General features: G+C 38.8%; 3 protein-coding genes and 1 non-coding gene across 4 annotated transcripts; 1 reads left to right on the top strand and 3 right to left on the bottom strand.

The window, feature by feature from the left end:
- Positions 1-1717: 1717 nt before the first annotated feature.
- On the bottom strand, positions 1718-2275 carry LOC141589911 (geraniol 8-hydroxylase-like). Its single transcript, XM_074410533.1, has one exon. It carries the CDS (start codon positions 2273-2275, stop codon positions 1718-1720), a length of 558 nt encoding a protein of 185 aa, XP_074266634.1.
- Positions 2276-5633: 3358 nt separating this feature from the next.
- Positions 5634-8288, top strand: LOC141589907 (uncharacterized). The gene has a single exon (XM_074410530.1). The coding sequence runs from the start codon at positions 5634-5636 to the stop codon at positions 8286-8288; it is 2655 nt and encodes an 884-aa protein (XP_074266631.1).
- LOC141620248 (small nucleolar RNA R71) lies at positions 6198-6304 on the bottom strand. The gene has a single exon (XR_012531918.1). It is a non-coding gene; the product is annotated as a small nucleolar RNA R71 (small nucleolar RNA).
- An 11526-nt stretch (positions 8289-19814) lies between the features above and the next one.
- LOC141589904 (uncharacterized) lies at positions 19815-21319 on the bottom strand. The gene is made up of 3 exons (XM_074410526.1): positions 21023-21319; positions 20490-20978; positions 19815-20399 (listed from the first exon to the last, which is right to left on the bottom strand). Exons 1-3 carry the CDS (start codon positions 21317-21319, stop codon positions 19815-19817), a joined length of 1371 nt encoding a protein of 456 aa, XP_074266627.1.
- Between the last annotated feature and the right edge of the window lie 1511 nt (positions 21320-22830).

The following is a 22830-nucleotide window of genomic DNA, read 5'->3' as shown; positions in this document are numbered from 1 at the left end:
GTGGAGGGCGCGGTGATGTTAGAAATGATCGTCGTAATCCGTCTAAACCATCTAAGTATTACTGTATCGCTTCTCAAAAGTCCGGTCACAGCCTTAAGTTTTGCTACCAAGCCACGGGCAATTTCCCCAAATGGTAGGAGATCGTCCCCGTAATCGTATAATCATCGACCCCAATGCCACTGACTTAAGTAGCGCAGACTATGTCCCGGATGCGCGTAGTAAAACTCAGGTTGACCGCACCAAACCCAAACCTTCTGGTCCGACTCCCAAAGCCCATATGGCGTCCGTTAATGCCAACTCGGGTGTGTCCTCCTCCCAGCCGCCTATTGCACAGTTCGACAAAATCGCTCTCAATTCTTTATCACCGAGCGAATTGGAGGAGTTGGGTAATATGTTGCAGGCTCGTAAAACAAAGCAGTCCGCTGACCGTAAAAAAGAAAGGTCTCCGCTGACCGTCAATGCCACCATCAAATGTCGGGTTGTCTTTCTTTTTTTTTTCGAATTTGAAATCTATTACTCCTATCTCGGTTGGTCTCCCAAACGGTGACCTTACGATCGCTACTCAAAGTGATAACGAAAAATTGTCTCGATTAATTTTGCACAATGTTCTTTATGCAGCTAATTTGAATTGCAATCTAATATCTGTTTCTAGTTTTCTTATTGACACTACACTGACAATCTAATTTTCTCGTAATTTATGTCTAATTCAGGACCGTATCTCGAAGACGGTGATTGGGGCGAGTGAGCAATACGAGGGGCTTTACTACCTCCAACAAGTCCGAGAAAGCCCATGCATATTTAACCGGGTCTCCCTATCCCATGGAACTATGGCACCGAAGGTTGGGGCACCCCTCTTTCAATATTTCCCGTTTTTACCCTTTTTTTAATAAATCTTCTCCAACTCAGGATGCTTTTCACAAGCAAAACATGTGATATTTGTTTAAGAGCGAAGCAAACTCGCGAACAATTTTTTTCAAGTACTAGTCATGCTACTTTATTTGATCTTATACATTGTGATTATGGGGGCCATATTCCAAAAATGCTTCATGCGGGTCTCAACATTTTTTAACAATTGTGGGCGATTTTTCACGCTTTACATGGGTCTATCTTTTACATCACAAAAGCGATACAAAACAAACTTTGCTAAATTTTTTTTCGCTATGATAGAGCGCCAATTTGAAAAGAAAATAAAAATTTTACGAACCAAAAATGGCGCCGAATTCCGGCCACTTATACCTTTCTTTCACAAAAATGGAATTTTATTTCAAACATCTAACGTCGACACCCCCAACAAAATGGCTGGGTGGAGCGAAAACATCGCCACATTTTAAATGTCGCACGAGCTCTTCTTTTTCAAGCTAGTTTACCTTTATATTTTTGGGGAAAATGTGTCTTAAGTGCGGTTTACTTAATAAATCGTACTCCGACACCACTTCTAAATGGCAAAACACCCTATGAAATGATTTTAAATAAATGGCAAAACACCCTATGAAATGATATTTTTGGGGAGGATGTGTCTTCTAGATTATGGTGAACAACGTCATTAAACAAAGTATATTTCCTTGACATTATATTGATGCCGGATGCTATCACATACGGATCTTGTTATTATAAATACGGAGTATCAAATAGACAACGTACGGTATATTTTATCTTTTGACGTTTATAAACAACTAACATACAGTCGAAGTTTCAACACTTTCAAAGCAAATGAGTATTAATTAACGACAAATTGGAACAACACGAAGTCGCTGAGCTTTCTCAACAGTGAATCCATCTTTTTCCCCATGTCCATATTTTTGGGTGTGACACCATTTTCAAGTATCCAATCAAACTCATGAATGAGTGAAGCAAGCATCAGAGGGATTATCCGGTTGGCCAGTGGCATACCAAGACACATACGACGACCAGCACCAAATGGAATCGGCTCAAAATTATGACCTTTGACAACAATCTCCGATCCCAAAAACCGTTCAGGCTCAAACTTCTCCGGGTTATCCCAAGTCTCTGGGTCTCTTCCAATGGCCCCTACGTTAAGTAACAACATTGAGTTTGCAGGGATTGTGTATCCGCACATGTTTACGTCTGAATCAACTTTCCTTGGTATTGGGATAGGAGCTGGAGGGTGTAAGCGCAAGGTCTCCTTGATAATTGCTTGTAAATATGGGAGTTGACTAAAATGACATTCTTGAACTGGATTTCCTTTTCCGACTGTTTCTTGCATCTCTACTTGTAAGATTTTGAGCTTGCTAGGATTATGAATTAGTTCCGTCATTGCCCATTCGAATGTCGTTGATGTTGTGACTGTTGCCGCTACAATTAAATTCTAGATAGGAAGAAAATATTGACAAGTCATTGGATTAACACAATCAGTCAACATTAAGATCTTTTCTTTAAATCGACCCATTTTCCCTACCCCAAATTCCTCCACAATTATTTTTCTAACTAACAAAGTAAAATCGCTTTCTCTTATTTACCTCCTCTCGCTTTCACCTCAAATCCAACACAACCAATCCCCTACGGATATCAATTTTTAATAGGTCTGTTGTGCGGAAGCGTGAATATCCTTCTATTGGGCCTTTGCTGCATCCGTGTCCACTGCTCATAATAGTACGATATTGTCCGCTTTGGGCCAAGCTCTCAAGGATTTGTTCTTGGGCTCCTTCCCAAAAGGCCTCGTACTATTATATTCTCTGGACACTTATAAAGATGATCTTCCATCTTTATTCTACCGATGTAAGCAGGGGCGGACGCAGGAATTTCTTACAAGGGGGCACCAACAAAAATTTTCAATGCATTTTCAAAATTTAAAAAAAAAATATATTTTTAATTTTTTTTCGTTTAAACTAATGTTGTACGGAGTATAATGTAAAAATATAAAAAGAATTGATTCGGGATAATTTTTCTAATATGATTGATAATATTTTATTTAAAATTTAAAATAAACGTATTTTATAGTTAATGAAAAATAAGATCTCTCATTAAAAGATATAGTACATTCTAGTGCTAATATAAGCAATAAACATGGGTGATTCAATGCTTAAAAAGTTTGTGCATTAACCTTAAGATTCAAGGCTCAAATCCTATATCAAACAATTTTTGTCTACCAATTATCCTAAAGCTAAGACTCTCACATGCTCCTTTCATTTTAATGTTGGATTTGGACTTCCATTAGTCGGGTTTTATTGTTTGTTAAAATGGGTTGAATAAGACCGGTAAAGCTCACTACATTTATGTGATCCATTGGGCCTAGGTCTGTCTCAATCAATATTATTAAATACATAGTGTGATGGTACAGATAAGTGTAGGGCCTGTTTATTATATAGTGGGCAGCCTGATAGGGGGCCCAAATACAGTCTTATTATGGCTAGGTCTCTCTTCATGTCTAGAATACCTTTAACCTATATATGTTTAGAATACCTTTAACCTATATAAATAGGTGAGGGAGGAGAAGATCCTAGCATACTAATCACTATCTTTCTATTATTCATCTATGGCTTCCGTTAACGGTATGTACCCTATACAATGATCCTCTATATTATATTTCTTACATGTGGTATCAGAGCAGGATTGTATTGGGATTTATTATTATTTTCGGTTGATCGGTGATAACACCATTTCAACCCCCATATTTTGATGTCCCGGACCCATTTTGTCGTGATAAATCAAGCATTATGAACTCATTTAGTTAGTATTAGCCTAGTCCGAGTTATTTTCCCTCATGCTTAGTGTAAGACATGTTTTGAGCATTTTTTCCGTACTTATGAACACTTTTGTAGGTACCATGCTCGAGAATGTAAGAGGGATGGAACTTGGAGCGGGATTTGTTTGAAAAATGGAAGCAACTAGGAGGAATTACAACCGAGGGAGTCAACTACACCCGGCCGGGCACAACTTCACCCGACCGGGCACAACTTTACCCGGCCGGGTACCTCTCAAGTTTTTGGCATTTTTAGCGTTTTTCAGCCCATTTTGACATTTTACCCGGGAGGGTACATTACTCCATCGGCTGCAGTTTTCGTCTTCTTCTTCTTGTACTCTCACCTAACTTTTTGAAGGCATATAAATACCTAATTTCCCAGAAAATTAGGGATCCAATCCTAGTTTGGGGAAGAAATTTGTAAGGTTAAGAGAGGAAACTCAAATCCTTTGTAACTTGGCAATCATTCTTCATCAATCAAAGATTATTATTATTGTTCTTACCTTGTTCTTCCTTATTGTTCATCCTTTCAATAGTTGGTATTGTTTCTTTCCTTTTTCTCTTTTCTCCCTTGTTCTTCAATTGTTTTCCATTGTTGTTTGTTGTTGTTAGATTTCTTTTTGTTGGAAGTTGTTGAAACTTGCTGTTTGTTGATAGTTTAGCCAAAATCTCTCTCTCTTGTTTGTTGTTCATGTTAAATTTGCATCTTTGTTGTTTGATTGTTGTTGTTTTCACCATTGTTCATCTTTTCATTGTTTATCTTTTCATTATTTGTCTTTCCTTTGTTCATCCTTGCTAGTTGTCCTCAAAGACTTAATCTTTGAGTTGATTGTGTTAAAGATTGTGTCTTTTAGTTTGTTCATCCTTGTTATTAGATTAAACCATCTTTCCTCTTAATTATTGTTGGATTGTTGAATGTTTAGAAGTAGAATTCATCTTCCACCCATGTTTATGTTTAAAGATTCCATCTTTGTTGTTTATTTAGCCTTTAGAGACATGATTAGTGAGTAGTCTCCTTCTAGGACTCGGTTTGACCCGATGTGGGTAATTTCACTAACTAATTATCATTAAGGCTAATTTGTGGGGAAAATTGGTGAGGGTAGTCTAGGGGAATTTGCATGTTTAAGGTTTGAGTTTTGGGTAGTGTCAACTTGTGACCCTTGTCCACCAACGGGAGTTGGTTAGGTTGTAATTTGGATACCCGAGATTTGACCTTGTCACCAACTAAGGTTGAGACCGGAAGGGAGAACCGAGGGAGGGTGCCTCTAGGCTAGCGTTTGAAATCGACCTCCGGAAGGGGGAGTGGGATGACCCGGAATATGATGAGGGCTTAATGACCTTGACCATTTACTTGACCTCCTTGGGAAAATGCATGTTCTTGGGGTTGTCGGGTTTTGAGTTAGGGATACCGGCTTTCGAACCCGGGAGGGGGGTTAGTCGGAGTAGCTAGTGTCCTATTGCGAGACCGGAAGGGAGGTTCTAGGCGAATTAGAGCCATCTCCCCCTTACCTTTCTACCCCTATAGATTAGCCAAGACGATTAGTGTGTGGAATTACTCATATTTGTGGGAGAACTGAGTTCTAGTCCTTCTCTTTATTTGATCTATCCTTTATCTTTTAGCTTGTTCTTATCTAGTCTAGTTTATAGTCTTTAAATTTGTTAGTTTAAGTGCTAGTTTGTTACCACCCTCTTTGTTATTTAACGACTTAGCTAAACCGGTGAATTAGAACGATTAGTACTCCACCTACTCCTTGTGGGATCGACCCTTTTAAGTGTACAACGATAAAATCGTGCACTTGCGAGGTTTAACTTGAGACCATCAAGTTTTTGGCGCCGTTGCCGGGGAGTACGGCTAGATATTAATCGTTTTTGTTCTAGTTTAGACTAAGTCCTTTGTTACTAATCTTTTCTTTCAAGTGGTTAGGTCTTTTGCATGAGTAGGCGACGAAGAAGAGGTCAACCAACATATCCACTTGATCGCGAAATTGAAGCCACGGCAAGAAGACTTAATTCTCTAAGAAGAAGGGGTTTACTTGATACACCACCAATAGAAGAAGGTAATCACCAAGAAGCTACCGAAGTGTTTGAAAATCCTTTTGGGGTTTTAGAACAAGAACCTAACACCATGGGTGATCCGGTTCCGATAAGAGAGACTATGGCTCCTAAGCACATAGTCAATCCAAGCATCCAAAGGCCAAGAATTCAAGCTAATAACTTTGAGATCAAAAATGTCTTGCTCAACCTTGTTCAAGACAACCAATTTGGAGGAAGTCCCTTGGAGAACCCAAACGATCATCTAAATGAGTTCCTTGAAAATTGTGATATGTACAAGTCAAATGGGGTCTCCGATGACGCGGTACGCCTTAGGTTGTTCCTCCGTTCACTTAGGGGTTCGGCTAAGGATTGGTTGAAGAATTGTGACTCGGATTCCTTCAAGACATGGGATGAGTTGGTTTCGGCATTTTTGAACAAGTATTTCCCACCCTCAAGAACGGCCAAAGTAAAGAGTGAACTACAAAGCTTTACTCAAGAAGAGGATGAGACCTTATATGAGGCATGGGAGCGGTATAAGAGACTCCAACGGTTATGCCCCCACCATGGCATCTCCGAGGCCGAGCTAGTGAACAATTTTTACAAAGGTTTGACCCAAGACCTTCGGCTTTCATATGCGGGGTCGGAAAAAGGTGCCTTAGACATTTTGGGGCATAAAGCGGCAAAGGAGCTAATTGAGGAGATGGCCTCACGAACTATGGAATGGGGAAGTGATAGGCAATTGAGAAAGGGCAAGAACAAGGATTCTAACGCGGTTTTGAATGTGGAGGTTAAGGGAATGCTAGATGAACTCACCCAACAAGTTGCTTTGCTAAATTCAAAATCTTCAAGCTCCGATATGAGGCAAGTCTTGTCTTGTGAGTTGTGTGGGGAACAAGGGCACACTCCAATTGGGTGTCCCTTGATTGCACCCCTCCAAGAGGTGTGCTATGAGCAAGCTAATGGAGTTTGGGAATCCACAAGTGCAAGACAAGGGTTCAATAATACCAACAACCAATTTGGTAATGGAAAAATAACTCATCCTTTATTGTCTTATGCTTCACAAAACATTCAAAACCCAACCACTTCTTCACCACAACAACAAAGGTTCAATCAAAACTCTCAATTCCAAAGACAAATACCACCCGGTTTCCAAGGAAAACAATTTGTCACTCAAAACCAACAACCATTTGGGGGTTTCAAGGGACAAAATTTCAACCAACCTCAAAACCAAAACTTTCAAACCCCTCAAAAACCTTCTTGGGAGCAAGCCTTTGAGCAATTGGTGATTGCCAACCAAAAAGTCAACTCAAAGCTTGACAACCACATTGCCTCACAAAGCCGGGTTAATGATGAAATAAGAACATCCCAAAAATCAACGGAAACTCATGTAGCCCAAATTTCACAACAATTGAGTCAATTGGCTCAAAATCCGGGGAAGTTTCCGGGTAATACGGTTAACCCAAGGGAGATGAATGCGGTATTTTTGAGAAGTGGAAGGCAATTGGTGGAGGTTGAGAAATCTCCTAAGTGGAAGAGGAAAAGGGTGTCTAGTGAAGTGATGAAAGAGCACCCGGTTGAAGTTGTGGAAGAAGGTGAAATTGAGGTGGAGAAGTCAACGGAGGTGGAGATGGTTGGCCCTCCAAAGCAAGATGAACCGATTCCAACTAAAGCCAAAGATTCTACTCCACCTCTAAGGGAGTATGTTGAACCAATTCCCTTTCCACAAAGGCTTGCAAGGCCAAGACTTGAGAAGAAATACGAGAAGTTCATTGAAATTTTGAAAGGTATGAATGTCACCATACCATTTCTTGACATGATGACCGAAATCCCTAACTATGGAAAGTTTCTAAAGGAGCTTGTCACTATGAAGAGAAAGAGTGAAGGGGTACGATCCGTTAACCTCTCTAGGGAATGTAGTGCAATCCTCACTAGCAAACTTCCTAGCAAACTTGAAGACCCAGGAAGTTTTTCTATTCCTTGTTCTATCCAAGGGGTGAAGATAAAGAGAGCATTGTGTGATTTGGGAGCAAGTGTTAGCTTAATGCCTCTTTCATTGTTCAAGAAGCTACAATTTGAAGATTTGAAGCCTTCAAGGATTTCTCTACAATTAGCCGATCGTTCGGTCAAGTATCCATTGGGGGTGATTGAGGATGTTCCTTTGATGGTAGGGAAACTTGTGATTCCATGCGACTTCTATGTCATGGACATGTCCGAAGATAACAATGTGCCTATTATTTTGGGGCGACCTTATCTAGCCACCGGTGGAGCAATGATTGATGTGAAGAGTGGGAAGTTATCTTTGCAAGTGGGTGAAGACAAAGTTGAATTTGAACTTGCCAAGTCTATGGAAGCTCCATCTCTAAGCAACTCTTGTTGTAGGGTGTATATGGTGGAAGATAACTTGGATGAACCTAATTTAGGGCCTTCATTTTTGGATCCATTAGAAGCTTGCCCAAAAAATGAAAAAGGAAAAGAAGAGTTGAAGCTTGAGTGTGGAGGGGATCACCCCAATGTGATCCCTCCCAAATTTGATTCTAGCACTAATACCCCTTAAAAAATGAAGCCAAGGGTTGAGAAGAAGAAACCAAAAAAATGGAGAAAGAAAGTGAAAAGAAAAGGGAAATGTGAACCAAGCCTCGAAAATGAAGAAGTTCTTGTCCATGACAAGAAGAAGCTTGAAGAAGAAATTGCCCGGAAATGGTCGGAAGTGCACCACGCCATAAGCGGTGTACATGAAATGTTGTCAAAACTTGGAAGCTCTTACTCCATGGGAAAATTTGAAGTTGTTAAAGGGATAGCGGGATTCCAAGAGGGGGATCCCGGTTGATTGAAGACTCTTTGATGAAGAGGTTTGGTGGAGTTACTTAACAACCACCACAATGTATATATTCTCCTTCTCTTTAATTAAGTTTTTATCGCATTTTGCATTTAGTGACATGACCCAAATAGGAGTTAATCTAAATTAGCTCTCTATGCATTCATGTAGTATAGTTTGCATTGTCCTTTCAATTATTGCATATAGTATAGAGCATGCATTGCATTCTTATTTTTAAAATCACAAAAAAATTGAAAAATGACAAAAACCAACAAAAACATGTTCTTTTATTTCTCTAAATGCCCTCCCATGTCTATAAATAAGTGTGGGGAGGGCCTAAAAAAAACACCAAAAACATGCATTTTCATTTTTATTTTCCTCCACACATTTATTTCCATTTGGAAGTAATGTAAATAAATAAGTGTGGGGAGGAAATTCAAATATTGAGAAAAATACCAAAAATATGTTCTTTTTATTTTCAAAAATTAAAAATACAAAAATATGTTCCTTTAGTTTTCCTATTCACTCCCTATGCTTTTGTCCATTGAGGACAATGTACATTTCAAGTGTGGGGAGGGAAATATCCTCTCTTGTGAATATTTGTATATATTTGTAAATGCTTGTAAATTTAAGAAAATTCAAAAAATGCCTAAAAATTGAAAAATTTCGAAAAATTACAAAAATATTTGCATTGTATATACATGTATTTGGCTAACAAAGTGACATAGGTACATTGACATTCCGAGGCAAAAAGGAGACTAGAAGACCGATTGGTATACACGTTCTTATCTCTTTCTCCTTTTTCATTCTCTCTCTTTTTATATTGTTGTATAATATGGAGGAGGATGGGATTTTTGTGCCTTGGATGTTCCTTTGGGGAACTTTGGATTGTTGGTGTTGATGTGTTGCTAGGATTAGCCAACTTGTTGCACGTTTCGTTTCATGTTTGTTTAAATTTCCGCATGCATTTGTTCACATGTGCATATGTGTTGTTGTTAAACTTCGTTGCACTTAGTTTGTAAATGATTTGCATAAGCATGGTCGAGGAAGGGAACCAAGTACGCCCATGATGAGCTATATTTCCAATTGTGCCTTTCCCCTCCCCGTGACTTGCACCCATGGCCTCTTAGTTAGCCAAGGGAAGCGGGCTTGACCAATGAGTTTAGACCGGTCATGTGAGACCTAGGACCGTAGACTAGACCTAGGGCTCGACTTAGCCACTCAAAGGTAAGGGTAGAGCCTCCTAGGGTGGGTACATTCATACCCCGCCCTCATCTAGGTTTGAGAGTAGGCTTCCTCGCGAGGCGTGTCACATCAAGACGCATAAGTGTGTCATTCCGTCCTTAGACCATGATTTGCATTTTATTTTTTGTGCACAAGTTATGAAATAAAATATGTTTTCACATGCATATGAACCTCACATAGCCAAATTGCCTTGTTTTGTCCCTTCCATTATCTCCATTTTTGATTTACCCCTTTGAGCTTTAGCCTTTCCATTTGGCAAACCCACTAAAATAGCTACATTCCATAACCACCCTTCCTTAATCAAGAATTGGTCGGTTTTGTAGTTGTGTTGTAGGAGGTGATTTTGGTCATAGTGGTGGATAGTATACATATCCACTTGGGTCGGAATTTGGTATGCATTTGGCATTGTATATAAATAAGAGGTTTTGAAAAAGAAATGAAAAACGAAATAGAAAAGTGAAAAAGTTATGAAAAATCAAAAAAGAAAATGAGTTACTTGTGTTGTATATATGTTGTCAAGAAAAAGGCAAGCAACACCCTTACTCATCATTTAAAGGGGTAGAAAAAGCCGTTGCTAAATAAAGGGGCAATTTGATGTTTTTCCAAAATGAGTCGGGTTTACACAATTTTTGCATGACTTGGGAAACCGAGTTTTTGTTAGGGTGTAGACGTTACCATTTGTTGAAATAAGAGGAGTACTTTCAAGTTTTTCCAATTTGAGTCGGGTTTATGCAATTTTTGCATGGTTTTGATAAACAATCCTATGTTAGGGCATAGACGTGTCTCATGTGTTGCAATAAGAAGTGGGTTACGATGTGTCGGCAATTCTTGATTTGAACTCCACATATCCAAACGGTGCTTGCACCAATCCCGTTTAGTCCTACTCCCTAGCCCCGTTACAACCCTTGTTTCATATTGTGTGCATTTTACCATTGTTTGCATTTCATTGGACATAGGACGGTCTTACACATTAGATTGCGGGCACGTTTTCGCTAGTCGAGTTAGGAGAGTGATTTTGGTTACTTTTTGTCACAAAAATCACCTTGTTCTTTCATTGAGTGACAAGTGAAAACCGTGAGGATGTCGTTGCCTAGGTCCCCTTAGTCATGGGTCTTTTGGTTGAATCTCGTGTCGGTTTTGTAATTCTCGGCGGGCTTGCCTACTTCCCCTTACCCCGCTCTTGAATGTGTTTCTTGAGTATTGGTCACACTAGGGTTGCTTGAGTCATGCTTAGGGGGTTGGCACTTCCGTTGGAACTTCTGAGATGGTACTCCCGACCAAGACCATGTTTTGTTGCTTAAAAATCCGGCCACTTAGATGAGGAAAGTGGACCATTTTTGTTAGATGCATTTCATAGCCTGATTATGTGTTTTCATGTTGGATGCATCGCAATTTTGTAGCAAGACTCAACTTGCCTTGCAATAGGGCACTTTTCCCTCATGAGTGTCAAATTGTAAGTTGAAGGGGCGTTGAGTGCGCAAATACTCGATCGGCTGTTAATTTAGAATAATTAAGTGATGCTTATATTGTGCACACACTCTTGATGGATATTATAGTAGTCTCTTGTGCTTTGGTTTTGGACTTACTCGGGGACGAGTAAGGGTCAAGTGTGGGGAGATTTGATAACACCATTTCAACCCCCATATTTTGATGTCCCGGACCCATTTTGTCGTGATAAATCAAGCATTATGAACTCATTTAGTTAGTATTAGCCTAGTCCGAGTTATTTTCCCTCATGCTTAGTGTAAGACATGTTTTGAGCATTTTTTCCGTACTTATGAACCCTTTTGTAGGTACCATGCTCGAGAATGTAAGAGGGATGGAACTTGGAGCGGGATTTGTTTGAAAAATGAAAGCAACTAGGAGGAATTACAACCGAGGGAGTCAACTACACCCGGCCGGGCACAACTTCACCCGACCGGGCACAACTTTACCCGGCCGGGTACCTCTCAAGTTTTTGGCATTTTTAGCGTTTTTCAGCCCATTTTGACATTTTACCCGGGAGGGTACAATTGTACCCGCCCGGGCATAATTGTACTCGCCCGGGCATAATTGTACCCTCCCGGGTACAATTGTACCCTCCCGGGTACAATTTACTCCCTCGGCTGCAGTTTTCGTCTTCTTCTTCTTGTACTCTCACCTAACTTTTTGAAGGCATATAAATACCTAATTTCCCAGAAAATTAGGGATCCAATCCTAGTTTGGGGAAGAAATTTGTAAGGTTAAGAGAGGAAACTCAAATCCTTTGTAACTTGGCAATCATTCTTCATCAATCAAAGATTATTATTATTGTTCTTACCTTGTTCTTCCTTATTGTTCATCCTTTCAATAGTTGGTATTGTTTCTTTCCTTTTTCTCTTTTCTCCCTTGTTCTTCAATTGTTTTCCATTGTTGTTTGTTGTTGTTAGATTTCTTTTTGTTGGAAGTTGTTGAAACTTGTTGTTTGTTGATAGTTTAGCCAAATCTCTCTCTCTTGTTTGTTGTTCATGTTAAATTTGCATCTTTGTTGTTTGATTGTTGTTGTTTTCACCATTGTTCATCTTTTCATTGTTTATCTTTTCATTATTTGTCTTTCCTTTGTTCATCCTTGCTAGTTGTCCTCAAAGACTTAATCTTTGAGTTGATTGTGTTAAAGATTGTGTCTTTTAGTTTGTTCATCCTTGTTATTAGATTAAACCATCTTTCCTCTTAATTATTGTTGGATTGTTGAATGTTTAGAAGTAGAATTCATCTTCCACCCATGTTTATGTTTAAAGATTCCATCTTTGTTGTTTATTTAGCCTTTAGAGACATGATTAGTGAGTAATCTCCTTCTAGGACTCGGTTTGACCCGATGTGGGTAATTTCACTAACTAATTATCATTAAGGCTAATTTATGGGGAAAATTGGTGAGGGTAGTCTAGGGGAATTTGCATGTTTAAGGTTTGAGTTTTGGGTAGTGTCAACTTGTGACCCTTGTCCACCAACGGGAGTTGGTTAGGTTGTAATTTGGATACCCGAGATTTGACCTTGTCACCAACTAAGGTTGAGACCGGAAGGGAGAACCGAGGGAGGGTGCCTCTAGGCTAGCGTTTGAAATCGACCTCCGGAAGGGGGAGTGGGATGACCCGGAATATGATGAGGGCTTAATGACCTTGACCATTTACTTGACCTCCTTGGGAAAATGCATGTTCTTGGGGTTGTCGGGTTTTGAGTTAGGGATACCGGCTTTCGAACCCGGGAGGGGGGTTAGTCGGAGTAGCTAGTGTCCTATTGCGAGACCGGAAGGGAGGTTCTAGGCGAATTAGAGCCATCTCCCCCTTACCTTTCTACCCCTATTGATTAGCCAAGACGACTAGTATGTGGAATTACTCATATTTGTGGGAGAACCGAGTTCTAGTCCTTCTCTTTATTTGATCTATCCTTTATCTTTTAGCTTGTTCTTATCTAGTCTAGTTTATAGTCTTTAAATTTGTTAGTTTAAGTGCTAGTTTGTTACCACCCTCTTTGTTATTTATCGACTTAGCTAAACCGGTGAATTAGAACGATTAGTACTCCACCTACTCCTTGTGGGATCGACCCTTTTAAGTGTACAACGATAAAATCGTGCACTTGCGAGGTTTAACTTGAGACCATCAATCGGTACAAGAAATATTAATTGCCGTCTCACACTATCCGATTATTATGCGTGGTTTAAGTTTGAATATAAACCCATTGTTATTGCCTATAGATTACGAACGTCCTCAGCTCCCGTTTCCACCTAGGAAAAGCTCAATCTAATGCCCTACGGAGTTCGTAGTATGAAATAATGTCGGCTAGTTTTTTGTCCTGCATTATCGTTTTTGCCTTGTTTTGTGTGGAAGACAATTTGATCAATATTAATTGAGTTTTGTGATTTTGTTTTTCATGATTAATTAAATTTTATTCAATTTGTATTTCTGCTACTGGGGTCTAACAAAGTTACTCGTTTTCTTCCTCTCCGGGCGGGTCTGTTTATCATCATGCTATCATCATCATATCATATAAACCATGTTGTCCTAACGAAAAATATAACATATATATGAAGTTAAGCCGTGACTTTACACTTTGTTATTAGATTTTAATGAGTGGTATACGTATGTACTTTGACCCGCAATAAGTTTAATCATAAAAAAAACGAATGGTTAATGACTAATAACATGCCGTATTATTCTTTTAATATTGACAAACTCGAAAAAAAATGGAAATAGCATGTATGTAATGGGTATTGTTTCGGTGATTTATTTTAATTGCGGTGGGTAGCTTGGCTAAAGTGGGCTATCTATCAATATTTAAAATAATTCATAAGGATTCCGGAATGTTTGTGCTTCTTAAATTAGTTTCTATAATTTCCTATCCAAAGAGGGAAGTTGTATAAGTTAATTTGAGTAAGTGGTTGAGTAAATACAAGTGTAAATAATTTGATTTCTTAGAAATTTATCTGCCCAAAGGGGATTTATTTTTGAGAAATTTCCTTGTCTATTTACTTGGAGGTAGGTATTGTGCTTTGTGTATTCCGCCTAAAGAGGAATGCATAAGGTATAATATGAATTCCTGTGAGAATATTGCGACTCCCGTAGCATATTCTTGTGTAAAGTTATAAAGAAAGTATATCCATATCATGCTAATATTTGTCTTATTTGTTATTTCAGTTAACCAATTTCCTGTGAGCAACCAACTTTGTTCTATTGAGACTCTGAGTGGGAATAATTTTGCTAAGTGGAAAAGTGACGTTGAGTTGGCCCTTGGTTTAGCTGACTTAGATATAGCTTTGATTGAGGACAAACCTTCGGCTCTTACACATGAGAGCACTCAAGCTCAAAAGGATCATTTTCATAAGTGGGAAAAGGCTAATAAGTTAAGTATGTTGATTATGAAAAAATCGATTTCTGGGGAATTTCAAGGTTTTTCTGCTGAGATTAAGACTGCTAAGGAGTTGCTTGAGGCTATAGGAAATCGGTATAAGGAATCTGAAAAAGGCTGAAATTGGGGAATTAATGGATTATCTCACTAACACTAAATATGATGGGGTCAGTGGTGTTAGAGCTCATATCCTTAAAATGGAGTATATTGCAAACCGTCTTACTAAACTCAAAGTACCCATTGCTGAGCCATTCCTTGTTTATCAAATCCTTAATTCTCTTCCTCAAAAAGAGTGAGATCACCTCAAAACTTCCTATCACACCCAAAATGATACCTGGACAGTCAATGCCCTTATTTCTTTGTGTGTTGGAGTTGAAAAGAAAAATGGGAAGGAGACGAAGGACGAAGTTGTGAACTTAGTAACTAACCCACCATTTTCGAAGGGGAAGTCGGGTAAACCTTTATATAAGAGCTCTAAAGGGAATAAGTTCCAAAAGAATAAATCTATCCCATACCACAAACCTAGTCCCTATCAAAGGCATGGTCCATCTCACAATCTTAAGGGTCCTGAGGCTGAGAGTAATAAAGAACATGGCACCAATACTACTGGAGTTACTTGTTGGTTCTGCAACCAAACTGGTCATAAGAAGAGTGAGTGTTCTAAATATAAAGCCTGGTTAGCAAAGAAAAAGACAGGTAATTCATTGGCCTTATTTTGTTTTGAATCCTATTTAGTTGATGTTCCTCCTCATTCTTGGTGGTTAGATAGTGGGTCATCTGTTCATATTTTCATTTATCTGCAGGGGTTCCAAAACAAACAAACACCAAGTGAGGGTAGAGTCACTATGTCCGTAGGAAATAGAGCGAAACCTGATGTGGAGTTCGTAGGAACAGTTATCTTAAAGCTTAGTTCAGGATTTTTTTGACTCTAGAAAATACTCTTTATGTACCGTCTATAGATGGAATTTGATTTCTATTTCCCTGTTAGACAAGTGTGGATTTCGTTTGGTTTTTTCTAATAAAAGAGTTGAATTGTTTGATAACTCTCGTATGATTGGAAATGCATTTCTTTGTGTTGATTTGTACCGATTGAATTTAATTTCAAATGATGTTTCCTTGAATGTTGAGAGTGTTGGAACCAAAAGAGCCTTAATTAACCAAAGAAAATTCTTCCCTTTTATGGCATAAGAGACTTGGCCACATATCTAGAGAGCGAATCCAGAGACTTGTCAAATGTCAAATACTTCCCAAGCTAAATTTTGAGGATTTTGATATCACTTGTGTTGATTGTATTCGGAAAAATTGACCAAATCTATGAAAACGAGTGCAATCCATAGTAACGAACTCCTAGAGGTTATTCACACTGATATTAGTGGACCATTATCCTCTACCATTTGTGGAAATACATCTTATATCACATTCATTGATAACTATTCTAGATATGGCTATGTCTACCTTATAAGTAACAAGTCTGAGGCCCTTGATTAGTTCAAAATCTTTAAAGCTGAGGTTGAGAACCAGTTAAATAAGACTATTAAGATTGTGAGATCGGACCAAGGGGATGAGTATTATGGTAAACATGGTGATTCGGGACAGTTCATGGGACCTTTTGCTGAATACTTGCAAGAATGTGGTATTGTTGGACAATATACTATGTTGGGTCTTCCTGAACAAAATGGTGTGGCTGAGCGTCGTAACCGTACTTTGAAAGATATGGTGAGGAGTATGATGTCGAGATCCAAATTACCTGATTTTCTTTGGGGAGAAGCTCTTAAAACTGCCTCATATATCATAAACAGAGTACCTAGCAAATCACTTCCTAAAACACATTTTGAATTGTGGACTGGGAGAAAACAAAGTTTGAATCATTTGAGGGTATGGGGTTGTCCAACTGAAGTGAGAATTTATAGCCCTTCTGAAAAGAAGCTTGACCCTAAAACCACTCCTGCTTTTTTCATTGGCTATCCTGCAACTTCTAAAGGTTATAGATTCTACTGGAGTCTTTGACAGCTAAATTTTTGGAGAATGACTTGGAATCTTGTCATTGTAATACTAACTCCATTTGTCCTTCTGAGCCTGTTAGCATTCCTTCTTCTTCAAATATGGGAAGTATGGTGACTGATAATACAGCTTCACCAGTCCCGAATAGGTTGTCACCTGTTGTTGCACCTTTAAGGCGTTCTCATAGAGAGAGACATTCTGCTATTCCTGATGATTATGTTGTCTATAATGGGGAAGATGATTATGATTTGAGTGAGTTGAACCCGTAAGCTATAAGCAAGCTATTTCTTCCCCACAAGTAGAAAATGGAAAGAGGCTATGTATGATTGGTGCGCCAAAGTCGTATTCTCCCAAAAATAAGTAATAAAGTCCTATTACCTTAACTATATAGTAGAGGTAAGTCGGGTGTCGAATCCACAGGGAATGTGATGTAATTAATGTATAAAAAGTAAAGAGTACAAGTAAAAATAATAGGGAGGGTTTTGTTGATTGAATAAGCTAATGACTAATAAGACAAAGAATGAGTAAATAAGATGAATTCAGATGATTAAAAGGTCTTGGGTCAACAAACATCCACTATCAACAAACCAATTGGTCTTCGAATGTCTTTAATTCAATTACTCTCAAGTACTTTATTATGGAAATACGAATTTCCTTCTCCCTCTTAAGTTTAGTCAACTAACTCGAAACGCGATATTAGAATGCCCTAATTATTGAAAAATCTAATCCACGCGTCTTGATTTAATCCAACAACAGCATTAACAATCCAAGGAAGTAATAAAGATAACGATCTTTAACACACACGGTTAACGATTCGAATTATATGTTTAGTCTCTACTTCGTCCTAATAACGATGAAACGCATACAAATTATCAGGGTAAAGCTTGCTACTTTAGTCTAGGTTAATTGAACAATTACGGATTCAATTTCTAAACTTGCAATAGATTAATGTAAACAATTACCAATTGATCAGATTAGCAAGAGAAAACAATAATCATAAAATACGAGCAAGAGACATAAACAATACTTGAGAAATAAGAGAGAGAAAGAACAATCTCACAATTAATCTGAAGATAGATTCAGTTTTTCGATCGAAGAAAAGGAGGATTAGTTCCTCATAATTTTCTAAGCAAAAGATTAATTAGGGTTCAAGAGAGTTTTTCCCCAAATTCCACTTATTGAATGAATGATATGAATGATAATATCAACTTAATAGCAAAATTACATAATTAATAATTAAAACAAAACAAAAAAACCAAAAATAAGAAAACAAAAGTTGCAAATATAAAAAACTCGACTCTTAAAATCCGCACCACGGGCGACCCGCGGCCTGACCCGCGACCCGCGTGAGTTGCTGCTCAAAATTACTCCGTGCTTAAATCTTCCGTCTTCCGTCTTGCGTCATTCTCCTTTGTGAAGGTTGTTGGACCCATTAGAGACAAGGCCCATGTGACTTGCTTGGACTTCTTCACTTGTTGACCCATAAGGGAACATGGCCTACCTCATTCATGTCCAAAGGCTTTTACAATTTATTGGCTATTCTTTTCCACTGCTAGTACACTCGACATTCCAATCTTTATCCATTACCTCTTATTTATTGAGCCCAAATATTGAATTTGTTTACCATGTCTCAAAATCAACCCAAAATCACACTTAACATCATAATTTCACTTAAATATTCTCAAATACAATAAATATTGTAAAATGAGAATTTATACATTCCCCCCCCCCCCCCTAGAATCTGACTTCTTCCAACAATAATGATCCAAATCGGCACTCATATACCATATAAAACCCGTATTATCAAACTTCTCCACACTTAGATCTTTACTCGTCCTCGAGTAAACTCAAAGGACTTAATGATAGCTCACACCAACACCGATCCACAGAAGTATAGGAAAATCAACAAGACTCACAATAATGCTTATACCAGACGGTCTTCAACACATCAAAGTGAGAAAATAGCATCGGAAGAATTTTTTTTCATTACCTAATTCTCTCATTTTGCCTAGAGCGCCCACCCTTGCGGGTTTTCACTCTAACTTATCTTTTTTTTCAACCTCACTCTACTCTCAGTGGCACAACTCGATTCTTCATTTTACCCGGAGCGCCCTTTCGGGTTTTCACTCCGTCCTCGGCCACATCCCAATCTTGCCTAGGCGCCCTTTCGGGTTTTCACCTAGCCGGGATACTTTTCTTTCATTTTTCATTCTTTCATCCTTTTTCGTTTTTTTTCCTCTTTTCAAATTTTTTTTTGCTGAAATAAATAACTTAAAGAAACACACCACACAGTTACAAAGGTGTATAAATCGGAACGATTCTTCCTCCCCGCACTTAAATGAAACATTGTCCTCAATGTTGCAAGGACACAATATAGAGAAAAGGAGAACAAACCTCATCCAGACGACTCAATAGACATGCCAACCCTCAACACCGAGTGAAATAGAGCAATTCACACACCACACCTCCTCCCCACACTTGACCATTAGCATCCTCCATAAAGTACACTAACATTAAGGCCAACAAAAGACAAGAGTAACCAAATAAGACTAACGCCTCTTATTACTCCATCCTAATAAATGACCAAGTCGCTCTAATAACATATGTGCCAGCAACAGATTGCACATAAATAAAATACTTCTACAACTCCAAGCTCACATGGTCAATCCTAATCTCCTCTACACCAAATCAACAATCCATCCAACCACATTAGAAAGGTGCCCACAACAACACACCGCGGTTTCTACACACCTTAACCACTATCCTACCCAACTAACCTTCTATGTATGTCTCCCTTCTTATGTCGCCAACATTAGAAATCAAGGCAGTTCCGATATTTTTTTTTTTTTTTTTTTTTTTGCAAAAATTACACACACAAATCTATGGGTTGCCTCCCAGAAGCGCTGTTGTTTTACGTCGTTGGCTTGACATCTCGCGGAGTGGTAAACCACCCGACTTAAGTAAGAGTCTAGAAAGTTACCTTACCAATGGAACGGGGTGGGCACTACTTGACTTGATATATATGATTTGTGTTGCTTTACCGGAGCCTTTCCGGCGAATTAGTTTATCAAACCAAGTCTTACCCTTTATTTTACCAGCCTCAGCATCTTTAAGATTCTCCCATAAAAGAATACACCTTTTCTCTCTAGGTGGGGAGTCCTACAAAATCTCACAATCTTTGCTCGGAAGTGGTGGCTTCCGGCTTCTCATAGAAGTATGAGTAGTAGCAATATCACAAAGAGAATAAACCACGGAGCTAATCAAATTAGGTGGATTAATTTCAAATTTAACCACCCTCCCATTAAACTCCATAGTCAAGGAACCATTTGGAACATCAATTCGGGTTCCTGCAGTCTTTAAGAATGGTCGACCCAATAAAATTGGTACTCCATCGACCTCCTGTGCCATATCCAAAACATAGAAATCAGCAGGAAAAACCATCTGATCTACCTTAACCATTACATTCTCTACTACACCCCTAGGGTGAACACTAGACCTATTAGCAAGTTGTACTACCACCCTAGTACTCTTTAAAGGACCAAGCTTAAGAGACTCATAAACATGGAAGGGAATGACATTTATCAACACTCCTAGATCTAACATGGCTCTTTCAAACCGTGTATCACCTATAGTGCAAGGTATAGTAAAGACACCCAGATCACTACACTTAGGAGGAGTCTTACTCTTAAACAAAGCCGACACAAATTCACTAGCTTTACTCTTTGGCTTTTTCAAACTACATTCCTTTTGATTTCTTTTAATTGTACAAAGTTATTTTAAAAACTTTGCATACCTAGGAACACTCTTAATCAAATCAAGTAAAGGAATATTTACCTCGCATTTACGAAAGGTTTCGTAAATATCAGTGTCAGTCTCCTTCTTCCTTGTGTCCTTCAAAGCCTCTGGAAAAGGTGGCAGTGGCTCATATGAAGGCATGGATGGTGTCACCTTCTTTGAATTAGATGCATCTTCTTCTCCTTCATCTTTCAGTAGCTTATCATCTTCCACAACTAACTCCTCTTCTTCTTGAATAGTCACCACCTTAGGCTTAGCTTTTGACTTTTCAATCTCCACCAATTGTCTAACATTTATCAATGACACATCACTCACATTCTCTCTAGGATTCAGAACTGTCTGAGATGGTAAAGCACCCAAATGTTTAGCTTCCAGCCGATTCACTGCTGTATCCAATTGACTAACTTGATTCTCAAGATTCTTGAAATTTTGCTTATTTTCTGCTCTATCTTGAGTGACACTGATGGTAAGAGCCCGAATCATGTCCTCAGTAGACATTGATGAGCTCGATGTAGCTTGTGGTGGTGCCTGAGGTACGAAGGGTTGCTCTTGTGGTCGCATAATAAACTGACCTCTAGGAGGCCAGATGATGGGTTAGCTTGAGAATTTCCCCAACGGAAGTTGGGATGAGCTTTCCATCCTTCATTATAAGTATTAGAGTATGGATCCCATTTCTTTTTTGGAATACTCTCCCATACACCATTCACCGTCTGAGAATCACCCTCTTGCATTTGAGGGCACAAATCGCTAGGATGACCCTTAGTAGAGCATATGCCATAAATAACAGCCATTTGTCTGCCAGATAACATATCACGGAGTGTGGACGCAATATTATCAATCTTTTCCTCCAAGACAGGATTAACACTCATAGCACTCACTCCTCTCCGTGAAGGTCTTCTCTTAAACTATCTAGAGGTCTCAGCTAGCTATGTGATAACCTCCCAAGCTTCCTCTGGATTCTTGTTGGCCATATTTCCTCCACAAGCAGAATGAATCATACGACGGTCATCTTGGTTCAGTCCACCACAAAAGTACATTATGAGATCATGTTCGGAGTAACCATGGTAGGGGCAACTGGCACATAACTGCTTAAACTTTTCAAGGTACTTGTACAAAGTTTCTCCGTCTTGCTGCTCAATATTACCGATGGCTCTTTTCAATTGAGCTGATCGAGAAGGCGGAAAATACTTCTCCAAGAATGCTTTCTTCATACCTATCCAAGTAGTGATACCAGTCTCTCGCATTGCCTTTCAAGGAGAAAGGAAAGGCGCTCTCAATTTTAATTGCTCATCTGTGACATCAATTGGCTTCATACCGGTGCACACAATATGAAAGTCCAAAAGATGCTTATTCGGATCCTTAATACTCGTCCCACTGAAACTTGGTAATTGATGTATCAGCCCATATTTCAGTTCAAAAGTAACCCCATCATCCAATGCTGGAAAAGTGATACATAATATCTGAACAACAAGATTTGGAGCTGTGAGCTCCTTTAATGTGCGGGTCTCTCGGGCCATATTCTCAGTGGTAATAGAAATTTTCGACATATCTGAATCAGAGTGTAAATCCGCCTTGGAATCTAGGTGCTCGAAAATAACTAACTGGCTCCCACTGATATGCTTCAACCTGAAAAGTGTCCGCTCAATCTCTCAGTTGTAAGGCTCGAGTGGATGGTTAGTAGAACGGGTATTAGGAATAAACAAAAATAAAACAAAACTAAGACTCTATACTGCCAAACACACAAATTAACTATTGGCTTCCCCGGAAACGGCGCAAAAATTTGGTGCGCCGAAGTCGTATGCTCCCAAAAATAAGTAATAAAGTCCTATTACCTTAACTATATAGTAGAGGTAAGTCGGGTGTCGAATCCACAGGGAAGGCGATGTAATTAATGTATAAAAAGTAAAGAGTACAAGTAAAAATAATAGGGAGGGTTTTGTTGATTGAATAAGCTAATGACTAATAAGACAAAGAATGAGTAAATAAGATGAATTCAGATGATTAAAAGGTCTTGGGTCAACAAACATCCACTATCAACAAACTAATTGGTCTTCGATTGTCTTTAATTCAATTACTCTCAAGTACTTTATTGTGGAAATACGAATTTCCTTCTCCCTCTTAAGTTTAGTCAACTAACTCGAAACGCGATATTAGAAGACCCTAATTATTGAACAATCTAATCCACGCGTCTAGATTTAATCCAAAACCAGCATTAACAATCCAAGAAAGCAATAAAGATAGCGATCTTTAACACACGCAGTTAACGATTCGAATTATATGTTTAGTCTCTACTTCGTCCTAATAACGATGAAACACATACAAATTATCAGGGTAAAGCTTGCTACTTTAGTCTAGATTAATTGAATAATTACAGATTCAA

The sequence above is a fragment of the Silene latifolia genome, chromosome 1, assembly GCF_048544455.1.
Source record: "Silene latifolia isolate original U9 population chromosome 1, ASM4854445v1, whole genome shotgun sequence".
NCBI classification, from domain to species: domain Eukaryota; kingdom Viridiplantae; phylum Streptophyta; class Magnoliopsida; order Caryophyllales; family Caryophyllaceae; genus Silene; species Silene latifolia.
Note: the sequence above shows the minus strand (reverse complement) of the source record. Positions and strands in the feature narration are given on the sequence as shown.